The 17,517-nt window shown below is 37.5% G+C and overlaps 1 protein-coding gene across 1 annotated transcript in view; it reads left to right on the forward strand.

The window, feature by feature from the left end:
• Positions 1 to 431: 431 nt before the first annotated feature.
• Positions 432 to 17,517, forward strand: part of LOC126095750 (aldehyde dehydrogenase, mitochondrial) — a 105,893-nt gene continuing 88,807 nt past the window's right edge. Inside the window, exon 1 of the mRNA XM_049910524.1 lies at positions 432 to 657. Coding sequence (XP_049766481.1) covers positions 547 to 657 — 111 coding nt within the window. The 5' untranslated portion in view covers positions 432 to 546. The remainder of the gene's footprint in view (positions 658 to 17,517) is intronic.

Below are 17,517 nucleotides of genomic sequence, written 5' to 3' on the forward strand. Positions count from 1 at the left end.
TTGTACACTTTATAACTTGATCTAAATAAATTAAAGGTGGCACAGTTTGATAGTGTGACTGTAAAAGCAGCTAAACAAAGGAAATACGTATTTACAACTCCGTGTTTTATTTCATAGGCATTTACAACCTCCCTTCCTGTACTGCATTTAATATCATAAAGGTAAGTATATTTTCTTCATAATTTGTGTTTCAGTTGCTAACTATTTGGTAAGACTGTGCTGCTTGTGCTGTTTTTGTAATTATTACTATAATATAATTTTGTATTTAATGTAAAAGAATCGAGCACAGAAATTTTTATGTTTGTGTTTTACATGTAATTTTTGCATGTGTATTTCGGATAAATAGTTGGCAATGAAATGCATTACGTCGCGGTACTTTATGCCTAGCGCCACAGATTTGTGTTTGACGTTGGCAGCGCCGTTAGCCTTGCGCACTTGCTGATAAGCAAACACAACACGGTAGTAGCCGGTATAAGATTGACGGCTTAGTGAGTTAGTCAGTCAGTTGTAGTTTTTATCGAGTGAGTGGAGGTGGCCCTAAGCAATATGTTGCGCTCATTTGTTAAGGCTGGCGTTAGCCAGATTCAGAAATCGTGCATGGCAACAGCAGCAGCCATTCCAGCACCAAATACAAACCCTGAAGTTCTCTACACTGGAGTACGTGAAATTTTGTTTCCTTAGGAACATACATACTATTTACGTAATCTTAATGACCCTAGCAAGATGTTATTCAGTGATTATCAAGTGTAATAATAACAGGTGTATTTTGTTGGTGCGTGCCGCTTTTTTGTGTGTGTGGTGGTATGTTTTACTGATGTATCAATACTTTTGACGTATTACAGTTTGTTTTCAAGGAACTTTACGTTTCGAATACACATGTGCAAGTTCGAATAAGTAAAAATGTAGTCAACAGTAGTGTACGATGTGGTGTAAATCTTCATTGAAATGCATGAGAATTTCAGCAGAAGCTTCTCTGCAGTATAAAATTCTTTCATCTGTTTGTATAATTTCATTGTTTCAGTCATGTAAATGAGTAAAATGACACTTTGGCTTAATATTTTAGAACTTGAAAAATATTAGCAATGTAATGTGTGAATGTTGTAGAACTTTTGCCATTGACTTTCACACTTAAGAAAGTTCCTGAAGAAGACATAATGCCTTCATCATACAGGGAAGGGCTCTGCCGAAGATGAGTCGTCATAGGTAACCTGCCCTTAAGACTTTCTGGATTCTTTCAAGCCATACACCTTCCTTTTTGAAGTCTTTTAAAGAATGGCTTTGGTATTAGGCTAAATCCTGTATGGAGACACCATCTCATTTCTTTCACTACTTGCTTTTACTTCTTCAGAGGGGCTACAAATGTTCAGATCTGCAGTTACAATCTTGTCAGACTAATCAACATTGGAAGTATACAGGAGATTAGTTTTTTGAGGAGATTCAGCCAGAAAAAGATGGTTAGTTAGATAAGCTGGTTGAGAACTTTCAGGTTGAAAAGTATGTGCTCAGTGATTCAGTACAACAGGCCTTAAGATGCTGTATGTACTTGAGTGAATGATGGCAAGAGGAATGTTCTGCCAACTAGTCCACCACCGTCATGTGTTTCATTGAAACCTCTGTGCTTTATGTGAGATCACGATTAGATTAACTTTCATTGCAGTTGATCCATTGTGAGAAGATCCTCCAGGATGTAGAACATGTCAGAAAAACAATAATACATCATAAATATTTGCAACTAAAACAAATCAGCTAATGTACCTTCCACAGGTCCCATGTGGATTTCACGACACTCATTTACTAAAATTGCATTAATGCACTGATTTTAAAATTAATTTTTTTTAAATATATAAGGCAATAAACATATAATAGGAATACTACAGTACTTATTTGCAATGAACACATTATTGTACAAAATAGTGCAGAAGTTTGATTGTACTTGTGGCACGCGCTCACACACTCACTCGCACACACAAATCAGTTGGTGCTCCAATAAATCCTTTAGGCTTCTCTTAAACTGAATTTCATTGGTTGTTAAGCTTTTTATGGCTGCTGGCAGGTTATTGAAAATGTGTGTTCTTGAATAATGCACATATTTTTGTTCAAGAGTAAGTGACTTCAAATCCTTGTTGAGATTATTCTTATTTCTAGTAGTGATTCCATGAACTGAGCTGCTGGTTTCAAAAAGTGATATATATTTAAAGACAAATTTAATTAAAGAATAAATGTATTGGGAAGTAGCAGTTAGTATCCCTAGTTCCCTAGACAGGCCTCTGCAGGATGTTCTTGAGTTCACACCACATATAACTCTTATTGCACGTTTTTGTGCCTGGAAAACTTTAGCTTGGCTTGAATTACCCCAAAAAATAATCCCATATGACATTATGTATGAAAGTAAGCATACTATACCAGCTTTTTCATATTTATGTCCCCTCTGTCTGACAGAATTTGCGTTGCAAATAGAGATTTGTTTTGATGCTTCAGCAGTTCTGTGGTGTGCTCCTCCCAGTTGAATTTATTATCAAGCTGTAATCCCAACAATTTAACACTGTCCACTTCTTTATTTGCTTGTCATCATATGTTAAAAGTTCTGAACTGCATGTAGTGTGTTTTTTCAAAGTTAAGTGACAAAGAATTGGCTAGGAACCAGTGATTAATGTCCACTAATATTTTATTAGCCGATCTTTGTAAGGCTACACTTGATTTGCTATTTATTGCAATGTTTGTATCACCGGCAAACAAAATAAACTTGGCATTTGGTAATATTACTGATGAAAGGTCATAGATATACACAAGGAAAAGTAAAGGTCCTATGATGGTACCTTGTGGGGCCCCACATGTAATTAGTTTCCAGTTGGATGATGCCCGATAGCTCTAGTAACCTTTTTGTTTCCTGCCAGAGATGCAAGATTTGAACCAATTTGCAGTGTTTCCTGTTACACCATAATATTCTAATTTACTTAAAAAGATATTGTGGTTCACACAGTCAAATGCCTTTGACAGATCACAAAATATACCAGTTGCCTGAAACTTTTTGTCTAATGAATTAAGTAGGTTTTCACTGTAAGTGTAGATAGCCTTCTCAATATCAGAAGCCTTTAGAAATCCGAACTGCGACTATGACAGTATGTTATTTGTGATAAAATGGTTATAAAAATGATTGTACATTGCCTTTTCTAAAATTTTTGAGAATGCTGGCAAAAGTGAAATTGGATGGAAATTTGATGCTATTTCTTTATCTCCCTTATTAAATAGTAGCTTAACTTCAACATATTTCAACAATTCAGGAAATATTCCACAGATAAATGACTGGTTACACAGATAGCTTACTTAACTCAGAATCACATTCTTTAATTAACTTTGTTGATATTTCATCATACCCACTAGATGTTCCTGATTTTAAAGATTTTATGATGGACATTACTTCTCCTGGGGTAGTGAGGATCAAAATCATATTATGGAAGTTACTTGAAATGTCTGGTCTGAAGTATCCCGTGGCAGCATCTACAGAACCTGCAAACCCATATTTCCAGTAACAGTTATAAAATGTTTGTTAAAACGTTCTGCAACACTATACACATGTCACCAATGTATCACTTACTCTTAATGCTATTTGCCTCTATTCATGTCTGGTTCTACTGGTCTTCTCCTTCACTATATCCCATATTGTCTTTATTTTGTTACGTGATATGACTGTCTTTCCTTGTAATATGTCGATATTACAGTCTTTAATATTTTGCATTATTTCTTGTAATGTGCAATAGCATCAACATCAGAACTGTTTTGGATTGACGGATACAGGTTTTTTTTTTGTTTTACAAGATATATTTATCCTTGCGTAATCCATGGCTTCTTTGTAGACTTTGCTCTAACCTTGGTTAGTTTTGGGGGAAAACAGTGTTCCAATCAGGTAAGCACTTTATTAGCAAAAGTGTTATTTTTCATTCATGCCATGAACACTGAAAACATCATTCCAGGGAATGTCTCTGAGGAGTTTCCTAAAATAAATAATTTTTGGATTATTGATTACCCTCTTGAATTCAGATTTATATCCTGTTCAGTATTAACATTTAACTGAAGGAACTGCATGTCATGGTTAGAGAGGCCATTGACTATTGGTTTTGTAATATAATTTTGTTCATTGGATTTTTGATGTTATCAGTGGCTGTTTGTGAGCAATTGGCTACCCTGGTGGGGAACTTTACAGTGGGAATTAAGTTGAGTGATAGTGTTACTAAATTAACCCAGATATCTCATTGGGAGAGTCTTTAAGGAAATCTACATTGAAGTCACCAGCAACCACTAATTCTTTGCTTTTGGTTGTTAAATGGGCCAGTACAGCTTAAAGGTGGTTTATCATTGAATATTTTGATGAAATAAAGATAGCTGACATTTCACATTGATTGAGTTAAAATAGGGTAAAGTTGAAATTTTGTTGGTTGTTGAAAATTCTTAACCAACAGCTGTTTATGCTGATGTAATAAGCTAGAATAATGTTTTTTGGTTCCTTTCTCAAACTGAAGGTTTTTCTCGATCCTAGCGTCTCTTAAAACTTTGTTTCCTTCTGTCCTCCCTACCCTAAAAAAAGGGTCTTTTCTGAACCCTATTGTGGTGTCACTGCCAGACACCACACTTGCTAGGTGGTAGCCTTTAAATCGGCCGCGGTCCGTTAGTATACGTCGAACCCGTGTGTCGCCACTATCAGTGATTGCAGACCGAGCGCCGCCACACGGCAGGTCTAGAGTCTTCCTAGCACTCGCCCCAGTTGTACAGCCGACTTTGCTAGCGATGGTTCACTGACAAATTACGCTCTCATTTGCTGAGACGATAGTTAGCATAGCCTTCAGCTACGTCATTTGCTACGAACTAGCAAGGCGCCATTACCAGTTACTATTGATGCTGTAAAGTATGTACCGTCAAGAGCGATGTTCACCCATTATGGATTAAAGTTAAGTATTCTACAAGTTACCTCCTTTTTTCTGAAGTCTAAAATCTGTGTCCTGTTCCAGACCTCACGCCAGCCTGCGTGAGCTTAAACGTGTGCCTTTCGGCTTCCTCATAGTGGATTGGCAAGACAGCCAATCCACAACACCTATAACCACTGGTATTGTATTTCTTGTGACAGTGCCTTCGCCCTTTAACTTCCGTGCTATTTTCCCAGCCAGTGTACCCTTCCCTTTCCTGTTGAGGTGAAGGCCATGCCTAGTATAATCGCACCTATTGAGAGAATCAACAGGAACCAAACCAATGTGTGACCCCGCACCCGACATAGACAGCCTTTCCAACTCCAAATTAACTCTCCTGACAGAAGAGCTCAAATGAGGTTGGTCATGGCGCCCAAGAACAGATACAAACTCAACACTAGTATGCTTCGATGCTGATGCAATCTTTGCCAGATCCCAATCTATACTGTACCCAGGATCTCTGTCAGTACTATTACCTGACCCACCCACTGTAACCATGGTGTCTGCCTTAGAAAATCTTTACAAAGTGATCCTAAATCATCAGTCACATGCTAGAGACCAGCACTAGGTTTAAAAAGATTGGTGACCTGGTATTCTGTTCCTAGTTCATCCTGCAAAAATTGGCCATGGGAACTACCTAACAACACTACTTTCTTTTTCTTTATTAATTTCCCTACATTCTTACTTTTCGATTTGCTGCTGAAAGTTTGTTGTTCCCTGTCTACACCTGCAACTGCTTGAGGTTCACCAGCTTCTAACTGAAGCAGCAGGTCAAATCTGTTTCCCACATTCACCATGAAGCTGTCGGACAAAGTTCTAGGCCTATTCGTCCTGTTGCCTGTTGCCACTTCCCACCTCTCTTCACCCTTCTCCCTCCTGTCAAGATCTCCCCTGACCTTATCTAACTCAGCCTGAAGGGTGGCAATTTTCCCCTCCAGTTCTACAATCTTCCTATCTCTACTGCTTACCCTACAATTTTCCCCTCCTGTTCTAGTATCTTCCTATATCTGTTACATATCCTACAAAACCACTGATGAGTCGGGTTAACGGAAAAGTCCGATTCTACCCGTCAGCTTTGACCAATGACATCACCAATATGGCGGAAAAGACCATTCATAACTACTACCATATCGCGACTATGACATCATTACGTAAACATGACAACAAACGCAAAAATAGATCGAAAAACCATCAAATACATATTCCTCCAAAAATATAATGAAACTAATGGGACAACGGGGGAAATTGGGGGTTTTTGGGTGGGGACAAACTAAAAATAAACACACGCCACTAAACCAAACAACAAAAGCGATAAAATAAAATGACCACAACCTTCCCAAAAATCAACTGAAAACAATATCCACAGGAATCGAACATTTCCCTTGACCTGTTACCCTTACATCATCTCCACATGTAACCGTCCTTGGTCTGAGACGCCGGAATTTAGTAAACCTCATTTCTTCATGACACACTGAACACTTCACGACTTCAGCCAACAGGCCGAATAGCTGAAGGAATCTTGTTAGAGACAACGCACTGTCCCCCATCATTGCCGACAACCGAAAACTGTTGACGTTGTGAGTCATATCCATAGAGAAAGCAATTCACCAAAATTTACTCACGATGGACAGAAAAAACTACAATAACATCAACATAACAAAACCAAAATCATTAAATCACTGAAAAATATTCCGCTGAAAGTGCAATCACCATCAATACCACACATGTGCAATGCTACCATGCAAATGAACCCCATACGCCACATAAGACACTACCCATAAACACTCCACCAGAGAGAACTACCGACCACAACAACATGCCACATATAAAACATGCCACACATGCAAATTAAACTGAAAACATCACCTAACACACAACACATAATCACACCACCAGAGAGCGCCACCGATCACATCAAAACGACACCTACAAACACTCCACTCTCACAAACTAAATTCCTCGCCGTCAAGACATCACACACAACAGCCGCCTTACGTCACGGGTCAAAGCCTACAGGTGGAATCGTACACTTTGGTTGACCCGATGAGTCACATTTACTTCCCCTACCCCCACACCACTACACCCACTTGGAAAAAACTGCAGTACCTGTCACACCAAAGCGCCGACCTAACAATTCTACGGCAGGTTAATCACTTTTCATTCATGATAAATGTGATAGGTTATTATGAGTAAGTCAGTTAAATTACAAACACAAAAATATAATTCCACAAATTTGGACTGTATGCAACTGTATGAAAATGAAAACAACAGTGTAAAGTTTCTGAAACAACAACTTGAACTTTACACTATTTGCTGGAAATGTGCGTTAAATAATGAAGAGGTACGCTACAGCTGGACAGAGCAAAGAACAATTAAACAAAATTCTATAGATTTACTGTGCCAAAACGTAAACAGAAAATATGACTACAACCCGACTGTATGATCTTTTCGTGTTTTCTGCTACATTACGTAAATAAAAATGAAACCTTTAATGGTATGCTTAAAAAGCATACTAAAAGACCTATTTACCACATAATCAGTACTAAACCAAATGTTGTTATAATCTAAAACGACTTATCTTTACGACAGCAGCAAAACCCGCGCTAGTCGCCTGGCTGCAGGGCTGCCAAAAGCTAATGTGCTGCTTTATGGAATTTTTCGAAAGAAACTCACCTCCCAAATCAAGAGGATGTAGCTTATGTCTTGTGTGAGGTGTCAGAGTAAACAAAATAGTACCATTTCCTTTTGCATATGAAACTGCCTTTCATGTTGGAAAAGTGCTGTAGAACTGGTGAAAATAACTCACATTTCATTCAAACTCAGATTATGATTCCATTCCCAGAGACAGTTGGGACATTGTTCAACGTGTTAATCTTGAAAGCTCACGTTAGGAAACTGCAATGTGTGCATAGCATTCAAAATTGCAAAGACTGTCGCAAGTGAAGCTTTTTCACCAGATATAGCTTGTCCTACAGCTGTGCAGTCAGTGTGAGACAATACTTCCGGTAGTTTGATCACAGTGGTAGCTGCTTTCTCTTCCACATTGTGCATGTCTTGCAAGTCAAGCTTGTATTTTTCTTTAAGGAAAACCACATTTACCTGTAGCCATTGATAATATTTATGTTCATATATACATTGTGAAAGTCTCTTTTATTTAGTGGATGACCTAAGCTGCTCCATTCCTGCTGTGTTTCGCCTTCCCAATTATTTAGTATAGGGTTCCATTCTCCTTATCAAATTCATGTGCCAGAATTCTTGCAGTTTTTGTGCTTAAGCCATAATTAATATTGCGTACAGAAAAAATAACACCAGAAACTGTTTTTCTACCACTTTTTGTGAAAATTTTTAATTTGTCGTTTGATGGCCTAAAATTGATTTTGCCAATTCCTAGAAGAAAAGCCTTTTCTGTGTGCCATTTAAGGGTTAATTTACGAATACCCATGCTTGTTTCTAATTTATGCAAAAAAAAAAAAAAAAAAAAAACTGTTTCATGGATATGTTGACTATCTTTTAGCAGTGAGGTAGATAACCTCAATGACTGATGATTCTGTCATATTCTTAGCATTATGAACTACATTATTTCACAGTATGCCTAGTTGTTACGCTTGATAACACTTATATTGGAATATAACAGTGAGCGTAATCGTAGCTACAGGGTGTTTCAAAAATGACTGGTATATTTGAAACGGCAATAAAAACTAAACTAGCAGTGATAGAAATACACCGTTTGTTGCAATATGCTTGGGACAACAGTACATTTTCAGGCGGACAAACTTTCGAAATTACAGTAGTTACAATTTTCAACAACAGATGGCGCTGCAAGTGATGTGAAAGATATAGAAGACAACGCAGTCTGTGGGTGCGCCATTCTGTACGTCGTCTTTCTGCTGTAAGCGTGTGCTGTTCACAACGTGCAAGTGTGCTGTAGACAACATGGTTTATTCCTTAGAACAGAGGATTTTTCTGGTGTTGGAATTCCACCGCCTAGAACACAGTGTTGTTGCAACAAGACGAAGTTTTCAACGGAGGTTTAATGTAACCAAAGGACCGAAAAGCGATACAATAAAGGATCTGTTTGAAAAATTTCAACGGACTGGGAATGTGACGGATGAACGTGCTGGAAAGGTAGGGCGACCGCGTACGGCAACCACAGAGGGCAATGCGCAGCTAGTGCAGCAGGTGATCCAACAGCGGCCTCGGGTTTCCGTTCGCCGTGTTGCAGCTGCGGTCCAAATGATGCCAACGTCCACGTATCGTCTCATGCGCCAGAGTTTACACCTCTATCCATACAAAATTCAAACGCGGCAACCCCTCAGCGCCGCTACCATTGCTGCACGAGAGACATTCGCTAACGATATAGTGCACAGGATTGATGACAGCGATATGCATGTGGACAGCATTTGGTTTACTGACTAAGCTTATTTTCACCTGGATGGCTTCGTCAATAAACAGAACTGGCGCATTTGGGGAACCGAAAAGCCCCATGTTGCAGTCCCATCGTCCCTGCATCCTCAAAAAGTACTGGTCTGGGCCGCCATTTCTTCCAAAGGAATCATTGGCCCATTTTTCAGATCCGAAACGATTACTGCATCACGCTATCTGGACATTCTTTGTGAATTTGTGGCGGTACAAACTGCCTTAGACGACACTGCGAACACCTCGTGGTTTATGCAAGATGGTGCCCGGCCACATTGCACGGCCGATGTCTTTACTTTCCTGAATGAATATTTCGATGATCGTGTGATTGCTTTGGGCTATCCGATACATACAGGAGGCGGCGTGGATTGGCCTCCCTATTCGCCAGACATGAACCCCTGTGACTTCTTTCTGTGGGGACACTTGAAAGACCAGGTGTACCGCCAGAATCCAGAAACAATTGAACAGCTGAAGCAGTACATCTCATCTGCATGTGAAGCCATTCCGCCAGACACATTGTCAAAGGTTTCGGGTAATTTCATTCAGAGACTACCCCATATTATTGCTATGCATGGTGGATATGTGGAAAATATCGTACTATAGAGTTTCACAGACCACAGCCCCATCTGTTGTTGAAAATTGTAACTACTGTAATTTCGAAAGTTTGTCTGCCTGAAAATGTACTGTTGTCCCAAGCATATTGCAACAAACGGTGTATTTCTATCGCTGCTCGTTTAGTTTGTATTGCCGTTTCAAATATACCGGTCATTTTTGAAACACCCTGTATAAGCTCTGTTTTTAGTGGGGTTAGTTGAACCACTGATGTGGTAATACTAAAATATGTGGTTAGCTTAATCCCATACAAGCTAGGGAAACACATTTTGCATCAGCAAAATCTAAACCAAAAGAACGTCTGAAAATGAATGAGGTACATAAAGAAACTTTCAAAATAATATTGTTAATGGAACCGTCACAAACATAAAAATATATTCAGTGATTAAAAATTAAATAAAAACAAAAAATAAAAAAAAGATACTTCAAATGTTAACTTGGCAATGGTTAATATCATGGCAGTTGCCTATTTTATTTGACAAAACATCAGATGAGGTGGTGGGTTATGAACATAAGACGACTAAAGTCTACAATTTTTCTAGTTAGGTCAGTCCATACCTAGTGGTCCAGCACTGGATGCTTGAACATCTCAGAAAAATTTTATATTTGCTGGGTGAATTTCCCAATGTTTTGTAGTCACAAAAATATTTTTTTTTTCTAAATTATTGTCTATTATTTTGAAATGGTGGCCATATTTGTTCGAGGCTGCATGCGTTGTTTCATATTTTCAAGCATGTACATTTTTTTTACAGTTATTCAGTAGTGGATTGTCCTAAGCCTTTCAGATAAAATGCATTTAGTTCAACACACTATGTGCTACAAATTAACATCATTATCGCTTAACTGAATGTACTCTTTGAAATATTTTTAATAGTTCAAAGTTATCAGCCACAAATAAAAAAAAAACCCAATTGTTGAATAGTAGTTTTCCAAAGAAATCTTAATTCCTCAGCTTTAATATTTTTTTCTGGTATTAAACTGTATAGTATAATTACTTTTTATAGAGTATCAATGGTGAGCAGCTTACACTTAAAAAATACACCATTTTAAAAAATGGATTTTTAAAATTTTTCTATTTTGTGACCTGCAACATCTTTGTTGGGGGACCAAATAAAAATCTGAAAATTTCACAGTTAATAGACCTTTATGATATGAAACTTCAGTATAAATTTCAACTTTGAGATTCAGTTGGAAGTTATGGAAAAAAGATTACGAACACGAATCAAAAATGTTTTTTAACATCTGCAATATCTAGTAGGCTAGTCAAATAAAGTATACCAATTGCATAATGTAGCACACCACATTACACTAGCTAATGATTATTTGTTGAAACAGTGCTGTGGTAATTGTTTCAGCAGGCTAACAATTGCATCTGGAAGCCTAGACAAGTCTGATTGCTGTCTTCCCCCTTAAACTAACAGTTGTCTATTCACACTTATTTAGCTAGAAGTTCTTGAAGTATGCAGTTGAAAAATGGTGTCTCAGTGTTCTGTTGGTGTTATTATTAATGAAGTATGTCATAAAGTGTGTATGGAGTGTATCCTAAAGACATTACTTTAATCAAAGATTACAGTGAAGAAGGGAAAAGTGTTGTTTTACTTAAGAGTCGACCCAGAGGTCAAATCAACATGCAGGTACCATGAAATGAAATACTTAAAAAAAATTTCATCACATTTTCAGTCAGTCTTGCATGGACCCTTTTGAGGAATGTAAGAAACCTTTAACAAAAGGTCTGCGAGAAATAACATTTGATCATTATTCTAAAAATGAAAGCCCCCTTGTCAATCTCGTACCAGGAAAATCATTGTGTCCAACATGTTATTCTAGGATATTTGTAATTCACGAGTGATAGTGAAACAGATACAGAATTTTGTGACTTATCGGCAACCATCAAAAGAAGTAGATACAGATTGTGAAATCCTACATACAGTAAAATTAGAAAACTAAGTCAAGATAAAAAACCAAGTGCCTTGAATACAAAAATTGAGAAAGTGGCAGCTACAGTCAAAAAGAATATGGAAGTTTCATTTTAAAATACAATTTGTACTAAAACAGATAGAAGTTCTAAAACTTCTCAACTGAATATGATGATTAGATAGAAAAACTAAATGCAGTACTTCAAACAAAGAGCCATCCTGATTTAGGTTTTCCGTGCTTTCCCTAAATCGTTTCAGGCAAATGCCGGGATGGTTCCTTTGAAAGGGCACGGCCGATTTCCTTCCACGTCCTTCTCTAACCTGAGCTTGCGCTTCGTCTCTAATGACCTCGTTGTCGATGGGACGTTAAACACTATCGTCGTCAAACAAAGAGGATAAAATTACCAGTTTACTTCCTAATTCTTGGAGTTGAGCATTATTGATGAATTTAATGCGTCAGAGTGTCTTGTCAAGTTAACAAGGCTGTTAGTAAAAGAACAGGGAATTTTTACAGCATTACAAAAGAAAAGTGCATCTAATTTGGTAGACGAAAAAACAATAAAGTTATTAAGTATTATCACGATGACAATAACAGCCGTTTGATGTCTAGCAAAAAAGACTGTGTCTGTGAAAGAAAATGGTTCGAAGATTCAGAGACAAAAAAGGTTAATAGTGTGTAATTTAAATGAGCTATTCATTGAATTTAAAAAAGAAAATCCTGACATTAAAATTGGAAGATCAAAGTTTTGTGAGTTGAGACCAAGATGGTGTATTGTTGCAGGGTTATCTGGCACCATAAGATTTGTGTTTGTTCGTATCGTCAGAACGTAAAGTTGTTGATAGATGGGGCCAATCTTAGAGTGGACTATAAAGACCTTTTGGAATGCAATATTGACAGTTACGATTGTATGATCAAGGGAAAATGTGAAGATTGTATAGGCAAATAAGCCTTACTTGACATGTCTGAAGAATCCGAAGAAGACGATTTGATGCCTGACAATATAAAATACAAGTAGTGGGCGACACCAAGACAGAACTGAAATGATGACAGTCATAAAATCATAAGAAGAGTTTTTGAATTGTTGATGGCTAACCTTGAAAATCTGAAAATGCATCATTTTATTGCAAAAGCTCAAAGTAAATTTTTGAAAGACAAAAAGGAAATCTTGGCAGCTGATGAATGCTTAGTTTTTGCTGACTTTTCTGAAAATTATTCCTTTGTAGTTCAAGATGAAGTACAAGGGCACTACTGGGTAAACAAACAGGCCACAGTTCATCCATTTGTATTCTATTATAAAGATGAAGATAAACTAATGAACCACAGTTTTTGTGTCATAAGTGACTACCTTGAACACAACACTACAGCAGTGCACATTTCTCAACTAAAATTAACAAACTACATTAAACAGCAGCACTCTTCCATAAAGAAAACCTGATTTACTTTTCAGATTAGGCAGAAAGTCTCCTTTCATAAAGAAAATTTTGGGTTTGAGAGTAGAATGGCACTTTTTTGCTTCATGCCATGGGAAGAATGCTTGCGATAGTGTTGGAGGTACAACAAAGTGAGCTGTCACAAAAGCAAGTCTGCTGCGGACCGATGACAAATCATATCGCAACACCTCAAGAAATGTTTGAATTCTGTAAATGTACTAAGGAAGCTGTCTTCCATAGAATTTACAACTGTGACTGGGTGAACTTATAATCTAAGACCCAAACTGAGTGATTAAATTTCTCAAATGTTCAATGATCGATGTACTAGAAACAAATAACAAGAGAACAATATAATGGAACTAGTAGGCTTATTTTCAATAAAAAGTAAGTAATCATAGGTATGATTAAATTATATACTGTAACTGATAAATTTTATTCCATAAGCCTAGATATTGCAGATGTTAAAAAACGTATTTTTGACTCGTGTTTGTAATTTTTTTTCCATAACTTCCAATTGAATCTCAAAGTTGAAATTTATACTTAAGTTTGAAATCAGGAAGGTCTATTAACTGTGAAATTTTCAGATTTTTATCTGATTTCCCAACAAAGATATTGCAGGCCACAAAATGGAAAAATTTTAAAAATCCATTTTTTACAGTAGTGTATTTTTTAAGTGTAAGCTGCTCACCATTGACACTCCATAAAAAGTAATTATACTATACAGTGTAGTCGTAGAAAAAATATTAAAGCTGGGAAATTAATCTTTCTTTGGAAAACTACTGTTCAAAATAGTTTTTTTTTCTTTTTTTTTTTTTTTAATTTGTGGCGGATAACTTTGAACTATTTAAAATATATTAAAGAATACATTCAGCTAAGTGATAATGATGTTAATTTGTAGCCCAGAGTGTGTTGAACTAAATGCATTTTATCTTAAAGGCTTAGGACAATCCACTGCTGAATAATTGTAAAAGATGTAGATGCTTGCGAATACAAAAGAATGCATGCAGCCTGGAACAAATATGGCCGCCATTTCAAAATAATAAACAATAAATTTCTTTAAAAATATTTTTGCGACTACTAAACATTGGGGAATTCACCCAGCAAATATAAAATTTTTCTGAGGTGTTCAAGCAACTCTTTCTTCTTCTTCTCTTTTTTTTTTTTTTTTAAGACCACTTGGTATGGATTGACCCGGTTGCACATTTTTAATAATGGTTCAGGTAACTTCAGTGGCCAGTTAACCTCACTTTATCCTATATCTAATATACACAAGTATGTTTTCTGAGAGCAGAACAGATGGAGTCCTTTCTGAAAGACCCATTTTGGAATCTGTCTGAGATGATTTAGGAAAATCATAGAAAATCTAAATAGACTGTCTGACGGAGTGTAAGTGTCATAAGAACTGCAGTGCCTCATTCGTTGGCCCATATTGTTCAGATTCCTGCCTGTCTCCATGTCCACCCATCATTGTATCTGGAACACTAAGTCAGCATCACCCCTGATGAGTGAGATGTTGAGATCAGAATGACAAGACATTACTATCATGAACTATAGATGGGACACTTCCTGGTAAAAGTTAAGTAGTGCCCCTCCCCCTTTTTCGTAGTTTATGCATGATATACATACATCTTCATCTATACTCTGCAGACAAACATGAGGTTCATGGCAGGTGGTACATCCCGTTGTACCACTTACTAGAGTTGCTTACCGTATTGTTACCTTCACTTATGGAGTGCAGGAAGAATGTTTGTTTGAATGTCTCCATGCAAGCAGTAATTGTTCTAATATTACCCTCATGATCCCTATGTGAGTGATATGTTGGGCGTTATAGTATATTTGTATAGTAATCATGTAAAGCTGGTTCTTGAAACTTTGTTAACAGACTTTCTTGACATAGTTTACGTCTATCTTAAAGAGTTTGCCAGTTCAGCTCCTACAGTAGCTCTGTGACACACTGCCAAGGATTAAACAAATCTGTGACCATTTGTGCTGCCCTTCTCTGTATACATTCAATATTCCCCGTTAGTTCTATGTGGTATATGTCCCACACACTTGAGCAATATTATAGAACTGATTGCACAAGTGATTTGTAAACAATCTCCTTTGTGGACTGGTTGCACTTCCCCAGTATTCTACCAATAAACCAGAGCCCACCATCTTTACCCACAACAGAATCTATGTGATCATTACATTTATTTAAAAAGAAAGATGATGAGACTTACCAAACAAAAGCGCTGGCAGGTCGATAGACACACAAACAAACACAAACATGCACACAAAATTCTAGCTTTCGCAACCAACGGTTGCCTCGTCAGGAAAGAGGGAAGGAGAAGGAAAGACAAAAGGATATGGGTTTTAAGGGAGAGGGTAAGGAGTCATTCCAATCCCGGGAGCGGAAAGACTTACCTTAGGGGGAAAAAAGGACAGGTATACACTCGCACACCTGCCCAAACTCTTTGCCTTTACAAATGTCTGCTTGTGTCTGTGTACGTGTGGATGGATATGTGTGTGTGTGCGAGTGTATACCTGTCCTTTTTTCCCCCTAAGGTAAGTCTTTCCGCTCCCGGGATTGGAATGACTCCTTACCCTCTCCCTTAAAACCCATATCCTTTTGTCTTTCCTTCTCCTTCCCTCTTTCCTGACGAGGCAACCGTTGGTTGCGAAAGCTAGAATTTTGTGTGCATGTTTGTGTTTGTATGTTTGTGTTTGTTTGTGTGTCTATCGACCTGCCAGCGCTTTTGTTTGGTAAGTCTCATCATCTTTCTTTTTAAATATATTTTTCCCACGTAGAATGTTTCCCTCTATTATATTCTGATCATTACATTTCATATCCCTACGAAATATTACACCTAGGTATTTGTATGAGTTGGCCAATTCAAACAGTGACTTGTTGACATTATAGTTGTAGGATACTATGTTTTTTGTGAAGTGCAAAATTTTGCATTTCCTAACATTTAAAGCAATTCCCAATGTCTGCACCACTTTGAAATCTTGTCAACAATATTTATGCAGCTTCTTTCAGATAGTACTTCACTATAGATAACTGCACAATCTGCAAAAAGCCTGATTTTACTGTTAATGTTGTCTGCAAGGTCATTAATATACAATATAAACAGGAAGAGTCCCAACACACTTCCCTGGGGCATACCTGAAGTTACTTCATCTGATGATGACTCTCCATCCAAGATGACATGCTGCATCCTGCCTACCATAAAGTCCTCAATCCATTCACAAATTTCACTTGATACCCCATATGATGGTACTTTCTACAAAAGGGTATGTTTGCAGTACTGAGTCAAATGGTTTTTGGAAATCAAGAAATATTGCATCTCCTTGGTTGCCTCGATCCAAATCTTTCAATGTGTCATGTGAGAAAAGTGTGAGTCAGGTTTCACATGATTGATGTTTTCGAAATATGTGCCCTACCCTTCATGTAGAAGGGTGTGACCTTTGCTGTTTTCTAAGAACTTGGCATGGTTTTTTGTTTCAGGGATGTATGATAGATTATAGCTAGAAGAGGGACTAAGCTGCAAATTCAGTACAGAATCTGATGGGGACTCTATTGGGGCCTGGAGCTTGGTTCAGTTTTAACTATTTCAGCTGTTTCTCAACACCACTGACACTAATACTTATTCCATTCCTCTTTTCAGTGGTACGAGGACTAAACTTGGGCAATTCTCCTAGGTTTTTCTTTGTAAAGGAACACTTGAAAACGGACTTGAACATTTCAGCTTTTGCTTTGCTACCCTCAATTTCCATTCCTGTCTTATTCAGAAGGGACTGGACACTAACTTTGGTGCCATTAACAGCCATTACATATGACCAGAATTTTTTTGGGTTCTATGAAAGATCACTTGACACTACTCTGCTACAGTCTCCAGTCATTGAAGGTGTCGTGCATTGCTCTCTTGACAGCCACTCATGTTTCATTCAGCATGTCTCTATGTACATCTCTACACTTTGTTTTACATCAACTATGTATGATGTCTGTTTCTTTATAGTGACTGTATACAATGGAGGTTTCCTCCTGTTATCAACTCTTCTACTGGGTACATGTCTGTCCTGTGCATTGTCAACTATTCTTTTAAACTTGAGCCAGAGTTCCTCTACATGCTGCTCCCATTGTTGGAGACTTGTCCAGTTTCTAATGTAAAGTTTCTGAATTTAACTCAGTTTATTTTTAT

Source organism: Schistocerca cancellata, chromosome 8 (genome assembly GCF_023864275.1).
Source record: "Schistocerca cancellata isolate TAMUIC-IGC-003103 chromosome 8, iqSchCanc2.1, whole genome shotgun sequence".
NCBI lineage: Eukaryota > Metazoa > Arthropoda > Insecta > Orthoptera > Acrididae > Schistocerca > Schistocerca cancellata.